Source organism: Cimex lectularius, unplaced genomic scaffold, assembly GCF_000648675.2.
Source record: "Cimex lectularius strain Harlan isolate CLEC.00 unplaced genomic scaffold, Clec_2.1 scaffold160, whole genome shotgun sequence".
In the NCBI taxonomy this organism is placed as follows: Eukaryota; Metazoa; Arthropoda; class Insecta; order Hemiptera; family Cimicidae; genus Cimex; species Cimex lectularius.
The window spans coordinates 762,765-780,065 of record NW_019392776.1 but is presented as its reverse complement, the minus strand read 5'-3'; the positions used below and the strand labels follow the sequence as shown (position 1 = coordinate 780,065).

The 17,301-nt window shown below is 36.7% G+C and overlaps 2 protein-coding genes across 7 annotated transcripts in view; both read right to left on the bottom strand.

Moving 5' to 3' along the window:
- LOC106671833 (protein lin-10-like) overlaps nt 1-8,820 on the bottom strand; it is a 31,654-nt gene extending 22,834 nt beyond the window's left edge. Inside the window, exons 1-3 of one of the 6 annotated variants that reach the window (XM_014402796.2) lie at nt 8,056-8,820; nt 3,858-3,998; nt 3,551-3,691 (exon numbers count right to left, since the gene is read on the bottom strand). In XM_014402796.2, the coding sequence (XP_014258282.1) occupies nt 3,551-3,691; nt 3,858-3,998; nt 8,056-8,201 (428 nt within the window). In that variant the 5' untranslated portion in view covers nt 8,202-8,820. The remainder of the gene's footprint in view (nt 1-3,550; nt 3,692-3,857; nt 3,999-8,055) is intronic. The other 5 variants (XM_024227631.1, XM_024227633.1, XM_014402801.2 and 2 more) reach the window with 5 other exon arrangements.
- Nucleotides 8,821-11,783: 2,963 nt separating this feature from the next.
- On the bottom strand, nt 11,784-17,301 carry LOC106671908 (lipase 3-like). Its single transcript, XM_014402885.2, has 8 exons — nt 17,095-17,301; nt 14,219-14,420; nt 14,040-14,160; nt 12,641-12,887; nt 12,422-12,577; nt 12,271-12,355; nt 12,069-12,211; nt 11,784-12,007 (listed from the first exon to the last, which is right to left on the bottom strand). Exons 1-8 carry the CDS (start codon nt 17,233-17,235, stop codon nt 11,858-11,860), a joined length of 1,245 nt encoding a protein of 414 aa, XP_014258371.1. The 5' UTR covers nt 17,236-17,301; the 3' UTR covers nt 11,784-11,857.

Here is a 17,301-nt window from a genome sequence, read left to right as displayed (position 1 = left end):
TATTCTACTATTATTACATATTACTATTATGTATATATAGGAAGCAAATAAAGCAAAAAGCAGTGTTAGAGCAAATATGATATCTTCTTTTGCATCAATAATGCCAATTAATATTAATTAAAAAGTAATAGATTTTAATCAAACCATCAAAGTTAGATAAATATAAACAATATAAAATTAAAGTATAAAAAGAAGGTTTTAAACAGTTAATGTGATGAGATGAGAAAATGTTTTTCTAGAAGTTTAGCAAGTAAACATTATTTTCTTTGAGGGAAATCCATTAAAATAAAGAAAGGATTATTTGTTTGATATTCTTTTGATATATGTTTTCTTGATATTGGATGGTTGCATAAAGTATGCATAAATTCCAATTCCCTGTCTAGTAGAGTAATCTGTTCCTTGTCAGACTGCAAAGTTTAAAATATCTACTTTCTATCTTCCATCGTCAATGATGATGATGACGAACTCAATATGGTAGAGCAATGGTGCTCACAACAGAGACTGAAAGCTAATCCCTCTAAAACACACTGATTATTTATCAGGGTCAAGATAAAAATACTTACGGATTTGGTAAAACATTAACCTGGAACCCTCACCTGCAGGACATCATAGCAAAAAGCAAAATATTGCTTATGATCATAAGAAGAACTCTAGGTAAATCATGGGGACTAAAACCGAAAAATGGCCCACTGGCTATACATGGAAGTAGTAAGTCACAAAATAACCTATGGAACACTAATCTGGTGAACCAAAGCTCAACAAAAAGTAGCTACTTAATCACTAGGCAGCAGACAAAGCAACCTAAGTATCACAGTGGCAAAGAAAACAATCCCTACAAACTCCGCTAAACCTACCTCTGCTGAAAAAATTTGTATGAGAAGAAGGCATGAAAAGCTCATTTAGGTTTAAAAAAAAACCTGGATGGAAACTAAACAATTTGGGCACACAATCATAATCCGACAAAGTATCAACATACTATAAAGAAGAACAACTCAGGAGAGCATCAGATAATGATATGGTGTACAGATGGCTCCAAAACAAACGAAGGAACCAGATCGGGCATACAAAACCAAATATGAACGATCAAACTCATTAAGGAAGTAAACTTCGGTCTATCAAGCAGAAATACATGTCAATGCTTGTGCCCTAAAAATCGAACAAATGGTTACACTGGCGAAAAAATCCTTGTAAGATCAGAGAGCCAGGCAGCTGTTTATGCATTAGCATGCAAAAAAATCATACCAAAACTGGTCAGTCAGTGAGTACATTCAAAATCTCCAAAATCAAGTGAAACAACAACCTTGGGTTCCAGGACACAAAGGAATTTTGAGTAACAAAAAAGCAGACACACTGGCGATTGATCTTAGGATGGAGGATTTGCACGACCGTATATAGGCCCTTAACTTATTCTAGGGATAATAAAAACAAATAGAATCCTCCATCACAGTATGGATCTAAAAAAAGACAAAAGGAGAAACAGATAAACTATTGGGAAGCTAGACATAGTTAACTTAGGATAAAACAATCCTCACCAAGACTAGCAAACTCACTGATGCAATTAGAGAGGGCCAGACTCAGGTGAATTATCATTACTATTATCATGGACAATTAACAGATCACTGGCATCTGATAAAACATCTACATAACATGAGTACATTCGATGATCCCATTTAAATAGTATGCAATGAGGAGGAAGAAACAGCCACCCATATCATCTTCAAAAGGGAAGCCCCATCCATCTGAAAAGAAGGATTGAGTCGATTGCACTGAACTGAGGAACTAGGAAGGTACAAGCCAAGAAGCTACAGCGTTTGGGGGACATAAACCCCCACTTCCTAGTCCCTTTTCAACCTTATCTAACAAGTAAAGTAATTCCTGGTTTAAAAAAAGAAGGGCTTAACATCCAACTTTTCTGGGCAGAATAGTTTACAATATTTTTCACAAATTATGTACAAAATTAATAAAATCAGATTTCTAGTGGTGTCGCACTTTGTAGATGCCATAGGGATAGGGATAAAAGAGGTAAAGCCACAAGGCCTTCTGTAAAAGGCCGTTATGTAGATTTTCTCATCAATAACATAAATTTTTACAGCTAGCATTTAAGATCAAATCAATTTTATGATTTGATATATATTAATTGTGTAAGTGTACTAACGTTATTTTATATTAACTTGTTATTTTTTTTAATTTCTACATTGACACATAGTGCTGAAATTTTCAATTACAATTTTCTTCATGTATAAAGAAAACATTTTTAATTAACACCTTCATATGCTATAAAAAAGAATAACAACCGATCACTGCCATGATCAAGATTTTAAAAAATGACTGTTGGGATTTGTAAAGATATAAAATTCATGGCAATAATTACAAAAAAAAAAGCCAATGATGGTACAAATTGGGATGGATGGAGTACAATGAACATTCTGTTACATGTACAATGAACATCTATGTTAACAACCAGAGATTATACATGTGAATTAGAAACGTAACAAAAAAATATAAACAATTAAAATAAAATAATGGCAGTACATAGAGCTGTTAAAGCGTTAATTAAAATTACTCTTTTATATTTGATTTTCTTTGTCATGCCACAGTACAAAATAAAACTCCATGCACTGTCCACACCAAAACACAATAAAGCTTTGGAAAGATATGTAACCCCGATTTTCCATATTATCATGCATTCATCAGCGTAGTTGACTGGAAAGCTAGATGTTAAAAAAAGCAAACAACAATTTTTGAAATTGGAACTTCATGGCATTAAAACGTTTATTTAATTAATTTTCTAAGCTACTAAACACAGCAGAAACATCGTAATACAACAAATTCACTTTCTTAATTTCCATTCGTATCAAACAGCCATACATACTTAACACATAGCTCTATCGAAATGCCACCAATAATTGACCTATATATCATAATTAACATATAGGCTTGGGGTTTCCTCAATTTCAAAATTTAGTTACCACACTATTTAGCCTAGAAATTGCATAACTATCTCTGTAATTTGAGTTACAAATGGAAACCAAACGAACTAAGCTGTATGTTTAAAGTCAGCAAAAACATTGATGAAAAAAGAAATGCATAAAATTATAAAACAATCTTGCATAAATCACAATAAATATCCCACATAATATCAATATTCGGTTACCAAATTCGCAATAAAAATAAAATTAAAATAATAAAAAAGAAACACAAAGCAGAGTGGTTGTGTAATTAATGCCGTTAGTGAAAGAGGAATATTTCGGGATAAAATTCTGTTGAAAACAATCAAAGGAGAGCAGGCATCATTTTTGTAGTATCTTCAGTGATGATGTAGCAAGCAAACAGCAGTGCAAAGTTGTTGGATGGTTAACTCTTCTACAAGTCGCTATATTTCAATTAATATTGTAATTATGTTGCATGAAAACATCAGGCATTGCGGTTTGGTGTCGGCTGACTTTCGTGACGGTTCTCAGTTAAGAGAGGCCACGATTCAGCCAGTCCCATCATGATGATTGTAAACACTATATGGTTCTATCATAAGAGATATAATTTTATCTTTTACCTGCTCCTAATTTCCCATACAGCATTAGAATCATTCTTATGTTTTCTAGAAGACATTTTATCATCTGATCTGGATTTTCTAATGGCTTTGCATCTGCTTTGACTAAATACTTCACGTCCTCCAGCTATTTCTATGATTCTGCTGCATTAACAAAAAAGTTCTTACACTATGGAGATTTATATACAAATACATATATCCAAGAAAGAGAGAAATTTTTTTCATAATATATATGACTATGATGGTACTATAAACACATGGACAAGTGTATTTATATAGTATTGTCTTTGAATTTAAATCGTATTTATACCTAGAATCTCTTAGTTTATACGTAGAAGGCTTAGTAGAGGACAATTGAAGAACAACTTTGTTATCCTGACTTCCTTGTTCTTCACCATTACTTTCTTCAGTGGAGCTCTCCTCACGCCCACTTTCACCTTCCTCACATTCCCTACAAAATAAATTTAATTATTATTACTAACATACTTTTATCGAAAAAAAAAAAATGCATTCTTTATAAATAAATATAAGGTATTACATGCAATGGCGAAGGCTGTCTGCAGGAGAAAGACACGTGATTAATTAACTGGCAATACTGAAAATTTGATTCACCAAACTATACGAAGTGTCAGAGAAACAGTATAGAATAAAATGAGAGATGACATTTATCTGAATTGTACAGGTATACAGGAGTCAAAGCAGACATTAGTTACAAAGCACTATCAATGGACCACTATATCAACCTACACGTCTTGAGTCTCCACTCTTCACTAATTACGCAGTAAAGGTGGCTTCCGTAGCAGGAAAAAATTGTGAATCCTAACAGGATTCTAAACAGGACACTGTAAACTAACTAGATATTTGAAGAAGATTGGCATAATCCAACATGGCAAGTGCAGATTCTGCCAAGAACCAGAGGAGACACCAACACACCTGTTAACTAACTGTGGTGCTACCCTTGCCAGCAGGAGGAAGTGCTTTGGGACATACAATGTAACTGTAGATGAAATTCAACCTCTGAAACCGGGCCTACTAATCTAGGTATTTGATTAGCACCCACAGGTGTGCTACAAGCCTAGAATGGTGATAAAATAGCTCTTAAAGGTCGCAGAATAATACACACTGACTAATTCATCTACATATATGAAGATGGCTCCATGCCTGACAACTGCATTCCAAAAAAGTTGGCAGTAGAATGTACAAAAGAAGATGCATTTTGGGCAGATAATTTCTCGTGCTTGGCAAGGAAATACAATATCCCAGATCATCTTTCAGAGATAAGTGGAAAGGTGCAGGAAAAGGGCATAAAAATTATTTTAAAAAGATTCGCCAATGAGAAATTGACAAATTTCAAGATACATGCCCAAATTACCAATAGATTTAAGTTCTACTGGAGAATGGCTACCAGATATGCAAGTTTAGAAAGTGATGCAGGAGTGGATTTCAACGTAGCGAGGTGGATCATCGACTTAAGGGCAGAGTCGCTAAACCTTAACGCCAAACTGTATAATGAAGATCAAAACAGGCAGTCAAAATGCTCGATGTGTAAAAGAATGAGGAGGAGGACACTCTCTCTGTGTGTGCCCAGTCCTTAACAAATTCAGAAAGGCAGCACAGGGGAAAACATGGTTAACACGATGAGGCTTGCTGTATAGCATAACAGATGTAAAAAAACTGTCAGACTTTTGCAGAGCTGCCTGGAGGTATTGGTGATTTTTTGTTGGAGGATTCAATTTTTAATTTACTATTTTGATCCAAGAGTAGTTTTAATTTATTTGATACCTTAAAGAAATTTGTTTTATTTTTATTTAAATCCTTTGTTTTGCTATTTGATATTCTTTTTACAGTTTTTTTTAATTACTTTGTATAAAGTTTAACTAAGACTTGAACTTTCGGTAGTTGGCTATGCTATGCTGTAATATTTATTTTACACACACATACACACACAAAGGCATAATATTGTTCAATAAACGTTTTTTTTTTCTTATTTCCTTCAGTTTAAAAAGCCAATGAAGCAACAAATTTACATTGTCAATTTTTTCAAATAAACTTTTTACAGTTAATAAAGGTTCGTATGAGAGCTTTTCACAGAATGAAACGGCCAGTAATAGAAACTTCTTGTTGAGCTTTTTGGAGCTTAGGTTCTTTTATTTTGTAAGGCAAGCCAATTAACTGGGATTCCCAAGGAAAAATATCCTTCAAAGGCTCTGAAAAGTCATAATGACACTCTTGTACTTAAGAACCACCCGTCTTTTTTTATAACTTCTAAAGGCAGTGATTTTTCGTAAATGGCAAATTTAGTATTTTCATGTAATATTTTAGATCAAACGGAAAGGCATACGAAAAGTAAGGGTTCAGGTGATAGATGGCAAAGAAAACAAGTCTTTTTAGGAAGTACCTTTGAAATTTTTCTAAAACCTTGTAGCATTGAAACCCCCATACCCGAGATAAGTAACAACTGTCCTAGATACAATTTTATTAACTTTTATTTTATGGTGCAAGGGGTCATTCTTTGGTATTTCGATATTCCTCGGGTAAATGGGGATAAGCCCCTCCAATCATGCAAATAAATACATTCATTCCAATAAATAACACCTATCCCATACATATACAATTAAAAATAATTATGATCCTGAGATATAGGATAAGCAATCCGTGCCTGCTGGTGTGCCCCAAGGCTGCTCATAGGTTATTCAGGATGTTGCATTTCTTTCTTAGCAAACTTAGCTCTTTGCAGTTATTACGTGCTCCACTGAGATAATTTCTCCACACAACAGGTATCTACTTGGTCTCACCCTCATTAAAAGTGTCCATGTGTGATCTTGGTACGACCTTTTCCGTTCTAGACCCAGGCACCACAGGACATGAACCAATGTGTTTTTTAAATTTGAAAAATTTAGATGTATTTCTTTCAGTCTATTCATTTTTTATTGCATTAGCAATCATTCTTTTTAAATCCACTGGATGTAATAGTAGTAAGTATTTACTTAAATATCCAAGTATTTACTTAGCGCAGATGTAGGACTGCAAAAGGAGTTTCCTGTAAATAAAAATGCTCTGGGGGGTTTGAGTTTTCTATTTTTACATCCAGCAACTAGCAAAAAGGCTTAAAATAATTATAAATAAATATTATTGCATAATTAAACAAAAGAGTGGATTATAAAAAAATTGCCAGGGCATTTTTTTATTTAAAAAAAAAAAACAAAAAAAACAACAGAAACATTAACACAACAGAATTAACAGAAACTTAAAATGAAACCCAAGTTTATATGAAGCTTTGTATTTTAAAAATATGCCATGTTTTATTAAGTTTTATTTATTATTATTAAACTCTGAAGATTTACAGGCATTTGGGGCACTTCAAATTTTTAAACATGCTTACAAATGACTTCGAATGGCATGTGAGAGTTCTAGACTGATGCGTTCGGTCTACAGAAGAAAATAGCAAAGGAAGAGTTTAAAAAGACGAAAATGGGAAGTAAAAAATTAGTGAGAATATAAAATCAAAAAGTGAAAAAAATTGTTGTGATGCTAACAACATTGATGATGATGTTGACGAAGATAACAAATGCTTACACAACTGACCTACATCACCTAAGTGCAAATTTTGGACTTTTTATGTTTTCATTATGCTGAGGCAAAATTTTTTACTAGACCCCTCTAACCAACCATCTTTTAAAAGTTTAAATTATACAAATTTTGCTCTGGGTTTAGGACTTGTGGTGAAAGCTAGCAGGGTGAGATTTTCTTTCCTTTTCGACTGGAAAATAAGAACAAAATGTGTTTTATGCGGCATGTGAGAGTTGTGGATGTTTTGCCTCTGGTCTAGGTGAGACGGTGATTATCCTGGCGAGTGATTATGTACAAAAACAGAAAAGGAATTGATAAAAAAAAATAAAAATACTGAAGGGCAAAAATCTCAAGAATCTATGATGGGAAAAAATAAAAAAATTGCACATGATGCTAACATTTGATGATGATGATGATGATGATAAGTGCCTAAGCAACTGGCCTACAAATCATTGAATGCAAATTTTAGGCAATTGTACTTTTTATGTTTTGATTATGCTGAGACAATATTTTTACAGTAAAGTATCATTATTCAATCATGATTTTCTTTGTCTGTTCCTCCCAAAATGTGTTTGGGAGTAGTAAAGAGGAAAATTTCCTTAAATGTGCCTGTTCCTGGACCCCTCTACATAACCATCTTTCAAAAGTTTAAATTATGCTAATTTTGCTCTGGGTTTAGGGCTTGTAGTGAAAGCTTGCAGGGTAAAATAGAGTTTTGGGTGTTTGGCCGATGCCTCGGGTCTGGGAAAGGCGACGATTATCCTGGGAGTGCCAAACCGGGGCGGGTGACTCACTGTATTATTTACAAATATTAAATATGACTCAGAGGAGGCGAACCTTCCTATTGAAAAAACAACGTAAACACGACTTTTATCGTGCCTTAGGCGCTTTAATTTAAATATAAAAACGTAGTGTTTAAATTCTAAAATGAAATTTACCTGTTCGTCCTCTGTTTCGTGTCCATTACGTACGGCTCATTGTCGGGCACGGAATTAAGATTTATATCCCTGGGTCGGCACTTCGGAAACAATTTTGTGATATGCTCGGTGTTGCTAAGGTTGTCTATCTCTACGAGACTTGCCATAGTGTCCGAAATCCAAACACTAAAACTTTTTCGTTCTCCGGTTGTATTTTGACCGCTCAGTTGTAGCGGAGGATTTCATATTCATATTCAACTGTGCTTATTATATTTGTTATAAAATAAAGCTTTTTTGGGGGGGATGTTTTCGATGGAAACGTTGGATCGCCCCCGGGAGACGGACTTCCCTTCCTCGGCGGCCGCCGACTTTTGACTATACCCGTAGTGCGCTTGACAAGTGGATCTCGAAATATGGCAAAATTGAACCGATCCGAGGTTAATCCGCGGTTTAAAAACGCCACTACGACGATAACACTACATCTGTACGCCTCCTGCTTCAATATGCCGAGAAACTGGCCGACTCGCTAGGAATGATCCTATAAGTAACTTTTCCATCGATCCATCAAATAAAGGAAACAATTTTTCTTCATTCAAATCGTGTGATCACATCCTCCGCCCCTGGGCGATTCTACGGCCGTTTCAACGTCCCAACGCACTTCGAAGACGACGAGAAATGACACGACCGACTTAGAATGCGGAATATCGTCCGAGGGGCATAAATACTAATACTAATTTATCAATTGCTAAGGTCCTCGAAGGGAGACTGGCGAGCTAACAGCTGCTCCGAGCCTTGCCAACACACTCAGCCTCCAACCAGGGAAAAACGCTCTCCCAAAACATTAATAAAAACAATAAAACAACAATTTGACTCAAAATCAAAATTTTCCTCGAATAATAAAACATGACAATTTCACCGTCTTGAAAATATTTCGTTCTATCTGCAGAAAAACTGGCGCCCTCACAGACCTCAAAATCGAAGGGGGCGATTGTCGAAATTGCGCAACTTTTTCCTACGAGGGGATTTCAACTACGAAGTTATGTGAACCCTCGGGGTGCCTAAATCGTTGCGGCCACCGACCCCCTTTAACAATATTTAATAGGACTATTGTAAAACACATCCATTACATAAGTTAACACATTAGATAACGAATTATTCCTTAAGGCGCGTACCCACAATTCAACTTTTGTCGTTTAAGTCGAGACTGTCGTTCAAGTCCTTCCTGGAGAATAGAAGTGGACTATGAATACACCCCTGCTATACACCAGATGCTGAATGGGTAATATGCGTATCTAATAGCCTCTAATACTCAACTCCGACTTTCTAAAGACGAAGCTTATGCGGCTGTTCCATGTTAATCAAACAGACCGGAAGGAAGGGTACAGAGGAACAGGAGCTGGACCTGTCACCTCCTAAACACTACACCCACACCTTACCTTTCTTCCTACCCCAATCCCAATCCTAATCTCACAATCCAGCCTTAATTTAAGGTGTCATGCGAACTGTGCTGATGGCTGATACAGGAGAACTATCAATAACGGAGCCTCAGTGCACCAGGTGACCCCTTGAGTAATCCACCCTTACACTCGAGAGAGGGCTCCTCCAGTGCAGAACTCATACTCGTGGGATCACATAAATAAACCAAAAGAAAATAAAAACACCAGGGTAACCTGCAAAAGAATACCTCCAAAATCAACTTAAAGAAATTGATGAGGCTCCGCACCCTCAACAACTCCCATAAATCAAGAATTGGAGGACAATCTCCTTGCATCACCTTTGGCAGATGTGGAGGGTCTTAAGGAAAAACCCAAGCAAGAAGACGAAACCACTCAAACGGAGGAGACGGAGAAGAATGAAAAACTACACCTCAAACTCAAGAAAATCTCATGGGTTCAGAGATGTAAAATGGCAACCGAACAAGCCAAACAAAAGGAGGAGCCACTCCTTAAAAAAATTAGTAGAGGGAAGCTATACCCTAATGTTCACATCCGGCACTGGACAACCAGTTAACCACAAAAAACCAGGACCAATGCCAACCAAAAGTGGTAAGAGGGACAGGTCACTGGGAAGCACCCTATCATCAAATGGAAGTGCTCCTAGGACATATCCCAAAAAAGAAAAATTGGAAGAAATGATGGGGAATAAAACATCCCCCCCCCAACATAATTGGTGGAAAGAGCAATGAGACATATATGAACAACTCTCAAAGTGCTAAAATTAACTCCAAAGGACCAGAGTTCAGGAATGGGTACATTGAAAAAGGGGCTGTCCTGATAACTTGTGAGACCAAGGTGCCAAGAAATGGCTCATGGAAACGATACCTACTATCCACCCATGATCGGAAGGGCAAACCTCAGAGAAGCTCCTCCTCCAGACCTGGGGAATGATAAAACTATTAACACTGGCATCTGATAAAACATCTACATAACATGGGCATATTCAATGATGATCCCTTTGCAGATTATGCATTGAGGATGCATTTACTTTTGAATGATTATTTTGCACGCTAATTCTTTAATAGCTGCTTGTCTATCCGATCTTATGAGTTTTTTTGCCTGTCAAACTCTTTTAAGATTTTCTATGGCACAAGCATTGATTGCATGTATTTCTGCTTGAAAGACCGAAGTGTACTTCCTAACAAGTTTGATTGATCATATTTTAAGCTTGTACAAAAAAACACCTAGGGTTCCTAGGATGTTGTAAAGATTGTTTCCAGGATCATACAGTCAGTCCCCATTTCTAAGAATGGGTGTATGACTATTAATTATGGTTGGGTGCCCAAACCACTTAGTTACTATCCAATTTTATTGTTTTTGGAGCCTAAATGAGCTTTTCCTAGCTTCTCCATATAGGAATGTTTTCAGTGGAGGTAGGTTTAGCAATCAAGTGCACTTTTAGGGGTTATTCTCATTGCTCCTGTGATACATAGATTTTCTAATCTTTGTATGCTGCCTAGGGTTTGGGTAGCTAGTTTTATTGAGCTTTGTTCCACTAGATTAATGATCCAGATATTTTGGGTATTATTACTGCCATGTATAGCCAGTGGGCCATTTTGGGTTTTAGTCCCAAAGATTTGCCTAGGGTTCTTCTTGCAGTCATTAGAGATATTTTACATTTTGCTATGATATGTTGTAGGTGATTCAGATTAATTTTTTACCAAAGATTATTCCTAGGTATTTAGCCTACATTTTTAGCTGCAGCATTTCATTATAGAAGCATAGACCTTGAGTTTCTCGGTTTCTTTTCTTAGTGAAAGCAATTAGAATAGTTTTTGAGGGGCTTACTTTAAGTCACCGTTGTGACCACCATTGTTCCACCATGTGCTCTTTGGATGAGCTCTTTTATTGTTGAGTTGAATGTTCCCATGACTAGTATGACAGTCATCTTCATAGTCTTGGATATAGATTCCACTTACATTTAGCTTGCATATGAGGTCATCCACTACCACATTCCACAACAGAGGTGAGAGTATTCCTTTTTGTGGACATCATCTCATCACCACTGCTTCTACGTTTCTAAAATATCTGACATTAGCTTTATTAATTCTGGAGTTTCATAGGGTTCCATCTTAGCTCCTTTTCTATTTTGTCTTGATTTCTCTTCTGATTTTACTGCTCTCATAAATTATCCTTAGCTGAGATGTCCGAGTACGCCAATTATCAAAAACCTTTTGGATGGATGTTATCAAAAGATTTTCTGGTATGGAAAAATATTTAATGTTTTATTATTTAATTTACAAAAATAGAAATAATAGCGTTTAGAAATAAATAACATGGCACGTTGAAAACATTCAAAATATGTATCACAAAATAATTATCACTGTTTATTTGTATTCATCTAGTGTTTTGATGACAAGGTCGTAAAGGAGGGGTTTCACGTCGATGGCCCACAAGAAGTCGAGATGGTTGAAGTAAGCATAGGGCACTTCATATTTCCTCACATTGGGTAGGCTTTTAAACAGTTTCTCTACGTCCTGAAAAAATAAACAGAAAAATATTATTCAGCCTTGGCTCAAAGAAAAATAAACTTCTTACATCAACTCCAGCGAGCCAATCGTTTTCGGAATAGTGCAGTATCACAGGGGTGGTTATTTTATGAAGAGGATAATCCGGTGGTTTGTTGGTACCATATTGTCTTTTATTATCAGAACCATAATCAAACATTTGAAATTTTCCACCTTTAAAATGCACATGTTTTACACTCTGAACTCATGATTAGAAAAAAAATCAGACTTACCATTGTTTTCAAGCTGTCCGAAATGAATAAACTGTTTTGTCGATGCTCCTGATGGTGAGTTTTCAGCGATGACAGGCACCAAGCTCTTATTATTCGCATAACAATTAAAATTTAATGTTTTTATAAGAATAAAAAATAACGCATCACATACCACATTCAGCTCTTGGGAGTCGTAGCCAGCTACCAAAAAGAGAAGATTGTCACAGATTGGCCTGGTCATGGCTGTCCTTTGGCAGAGGTTCCTGTCAATAAGGTGCAGTAAATAGTTGTTAGGGATTTCATAAATGCCCATCCACTTAACAAAAGTCTAAACAGATAAAAGAAGAACTTTTAATCGAAACTCGTACAAAGTCATATGTTATTTCCTTACTGTAAGTAGGTATGCATATGAGGAAAGTATGCTGTGCACTGGACCCCTGGTGTGTTCAAGGAAAGCTATCGGGGCCATAGCAGTCATCAATTTCACTTTATTGTTGTATTCCGGCCGGGTTGAAGCCATCGTGAAGAAAACCGTCGTCCCTTGGGAGTGTCCCACATATACAATTTTCTCCTGTTTTGTATATTCAGTGATGAAATCGATCATAGCCGGCATGTCGTAATAGCCCATTTCATGAAACCTAATTGACAAGTTGAAAATTAAATATTATAGAAAGTTCTAGTCATATGAAAGTTGTATGAAGACCCTTGTCTCAACGGTTTGATCGTTCCTGATCATCCTGGTCCTCCTACTTCAGTAAACACGGAGTAAATAGACATGTACATACTGTGATTGTCGCATCTTGAGGGGAGGCAGCAACCATTGGTTACTACCAGCTTTTCTAACTAGTACATATACTGGAGCCATCTCCAGTGATTGGGTTGTAAGGGTGAGTTAGGGTCAGACTCAGAGGAGGGATAGGACTATTAACCGGTCACTGGCTTCTGAGAAAACATCTACATAACATGGGCATATATAACAATATTATGTAGTGAGGAGGAAGTAAGAGCCACCAATATCACCTTTGAATGTGAAACAATGGCTCAATGGAAATATAACCTAGGGAATGAATTTCGAGCAGCAACAGTCAATTACCTAATACTTCTGAAAAGAAGGATTGAGTAGATTGCACTGAACTAGGCAGTTAGGAAGGTACAATAAGCAAGAAGGCTACGGTGCCTGTGGAGCACAAACCCCACTTCCTAGTATCCTCATCACCATCACGTAGGTATGATATGTTGGTTCAGGGTATTGAGTTGGTTCTGAAGACTTTGGAGTGGAAGTATTGTAGATCTTTTCTGGAAAAATATCCTGAAGGGAGACAGCAACCAATGGTGCTCTACGTACTATTGGAGCCACCTCCAGTGACTGGGTTGTAAGGTGATTATGTTGGATCAGGGTATTGAGTTAGGATTTGGTATTTGGAGGTCATTATGAGGGGTGGTGTTAGAGACGTAGTTGGTTGACAATGGTTCTGAAGACTGGAGTGGAAGGATTGTAGATCTTTTCTGGATAAATATCCTGAAGGGAGGCAGCAACCAATGGTGCTCTCCCAGCTTTTCTGAATATTTGCATACTATTGGAGCCACCACCAGTGACTGGGTTGTAAGGGTGATTATGTTGGATCAGCATAATTGGTTTTGATTTGGTATTTCAAAGGTCATTATAAAGCTGTTGGTTGTTATTTAATTTTTGTTTAGCTCTATTGGACCAGGTGAAACAGCTTTATCTGATTCTGCAGGCTTGTGTGTATTGTTGAAATGTTATGTTGAAAAAATGTGTAGTTACATACGAGAAATTCCAATATTCCTTTTTGTCGACATCTGCATCCAGTGTTTTGTGTTCTCTGCTGTATGAGGTGCCTCTCGAATTTCCCAGCCAGACGTCATAACCGTTGTCGGCCAAGAGGAATGCTATGCAAGAAAAGCATCAGTTATCGGCATCTGTCGCACAGAATCCTGAAATATTTACCTAATCCTTGTTCCGGGCCACTTAAAACCCAACAGGAGGAATCGGCCAATATTCCATGTTGGAGGAGCAAAGGTGTCCTCGGATTCTTGTCCACCATGCCCTTCTTGCCGTAAGGAATTCTGAATAAGTTGAGCAGGTAACCGTCCTCTGTCTCAACTCTGTGCTGTTCCAAAGGGTATCCGTGAGGTAGAACCATCTCTGCCTGTTGTTTATAATAGTTTTTAATCAAAATCAGTAGTAGAAATGTAGATGGATATATTATATATTAAAAAAATTGAAATTTTGTTGCCCAATTTGATCAAACCAAAAGTTACAAACACAAATAAGAAGTGAGAATAGGCGAGACAGGATGAACCACAATTTTTTTTTTTCAAGTTTTATTCAGCAGTAGACCCTGGTGTTAGACGCGATCGAATACTTATGTTGTAGGGATGTTGTGATTCTACAACACGATTTGGTGGAATCCTTTCTTTATAGTACATACTATCTCATCGTAATACTGTACGTGGATTGATACTTCCATTTCACCTACTATGTTCTGTCCTCCCTGATGTTCCTCAAGGGCTCATCCTAGGTCCATTTCTTACCAGCGTATAGATGGCAGACATCCCTCTACACCCTAAAATACTCTCTGCAAACCTAGCAGTTCGATCCTTCAAAGACCATAGAACCATGGTTTAATGACTGGGATTTTTGGTGAGCTTGAGAAGAGGCTTTGAGCTGTTGATTGGAGACAGATGATTGGTGTAGATGAGCGAGATGATGTAGGTAGCGAGCAAAGGGCCTCGTAGAGCTGGCAATGTCGGCTGTTGAGTGCCCTTACTGCTGTAGTTTCTGTTTGCGATTGCTCTATTAGTGAATGATGAGATCTCATCGACCAGGGCCCAGCCCGCTTATACACAGAGGTCCTGCTAGCTTTTTGAAGCCAAAGATAAACCAGTTATCAACACCTAGTGAAAACTTTAGTTAATTTATTGGAGTCACCACTCACACCTATCTGATCGATTCTTCCATGTTACCTACTACCTGTCCTCTTTCGTATTCTTAAGTGAGCATCCTAGATCTGTTACTTTTCAGCACTTAAATGTCTTCCCTCAACACTCTAAGACGTACACATTTGCTGACAATACCGCTTTCTGCAAATCTAGCATTTCACTCCCTCAACCTCCTTACTATGGAACCATGGTTCCATAAATGGATAATAAAAATAAACAAAACACATATCCTTTTGCCCTTTATGTTCCAAAAAAAATACTATTTGGGAATGCACATACACGACTTAAAACGGCAGAATTGAACTACAGGTACAAGGCAAGTAAAGAGACTGCTTGAGTTCAAGACTTCTCACAAAACAAAAATTGCACAGCTCTTTTAGCTCTCCTTATGGACTAATATGATATTAAAATATAAGAGGAAGTCTTCCATAGAAAGTAGGTCAATCGGATTGCTTTTTGTGATGCCTAATTTGGCTACCCTGTCAGCAAGTGTTTGTACATGGTTTTTATTTCATTTTTTTATTTCTCTTTAGTCCAGGGTGAATCGAGATCAGTGGTTAGAGTCTCAGCATAGTTGAAATCAGGAATTAGATACCCCAGAGTCAAGACCCAAGTGAACTGAGATCAAGGATTTGAGACCTAGTAGAGTAAAGACTAGGGATTTTTGACCCATGAGAATCCAGATTAAGGACTGAGACCCGGGAGAGTTGAAACCAGGGAATCATGACCCAAGTCGAGATCAAGGATTCAAACCCAAGAGATCATGACCTCAGAGCGTCAAGATCAAGGATTCACGACCCAGAAGAGTCCAAGATCAGGGCTTTGAAACCCAGGTGAATCAAGACCAGGGAGTCATAACCGAGGAAGTCGAGACCTAGGAGAATTGAAATCAGGGATTCATACTTTGTTTTCCAAACTGTTGTTGGTCTCATTCTTTTACATATCCTTAATAAATCCTCTTGTTCTAATTATTCATGTTCTTAAAATGTTCCGTGTGGCCTGGTTTTTCAATTTTCCCCTTCTCAACAATTCCCTATTCCTATTGTGGCTTGAATCATAATTATTGAATAATCATTGACACTATCAGTTACTGTTGGTGTTCTGTTATTCGTTGTTTGTATTATGTTCGATAGTTCTGATGCTTTTGTGTAGTGTATATTAGTTATCAGTTGAGTCTTTTAAACAATGTGGGTTGCTTAGTTTAATTTGTATTTATTTATTTTTTGCATGTCGCTGGGTATAAAAATATCTGTTTTTATCATTGTGACTGATGATCTAAAATGAAATGAAAATGTAAGAACATCTTGATTTGCACAATTTATTCCACTGTTGTGAAAATGTCATACGATATGCCATTGGGCAACGTTTCTAATTGTTTTGAATGATGCTCCAAGATAACGGAAAAAAAATCAATTAGTTTAAACTTTATAGAACGACTTTCCGGAAGAATTTATCTACATAGATAAAAGTGGAAAATATAAACAGACGCAGTGTGCGTCATATTTGATAGTCCCAATTGACACGAAGATATACAGTGTATTGTGAACATAAGTACTTTATTTAGTTAATCATTAAGAGCTGAGAACTTGAGCTTCAGGTACAGACAAGGCTCGTGTACAAGGCTTGTACTCAGGGTCAACTTAAAAAAAAAAAAACGAAAAATAAAATAATAATAATAATAAAATAAAATAAAAAATTCAAATTAGTGATTTACTTAAATGAAATTTCAAAATTTATCGTCCCTGGGCTCCAAGAGCACCAAAAAAAAATTTTATCAGGTCACTTTTTTTAAAAGATTTTATTTACTATACTTTACGGTACCACTTGCGATAGAATTTCAGATAGTTAAAGATGAAAGTTAATAAAATTTCAAGAGCTTACCAAAGTTCTTGGCGTCACTGGCACGTTTGCAGCTAAGGGAAACCAGCGAGTCCAGTCGAAAAAACCAGACATGTTCACCGGAAAACAGGCAGAAGTAGCCATGATGGCCACCAGCCAGAAAAAGACGTTGAGACAAAACATTTCAGCAGATCAATACTGTCAAGATTGATTCTGAACCGTCTCAGTTTGACCTTACCGCAAATTCTA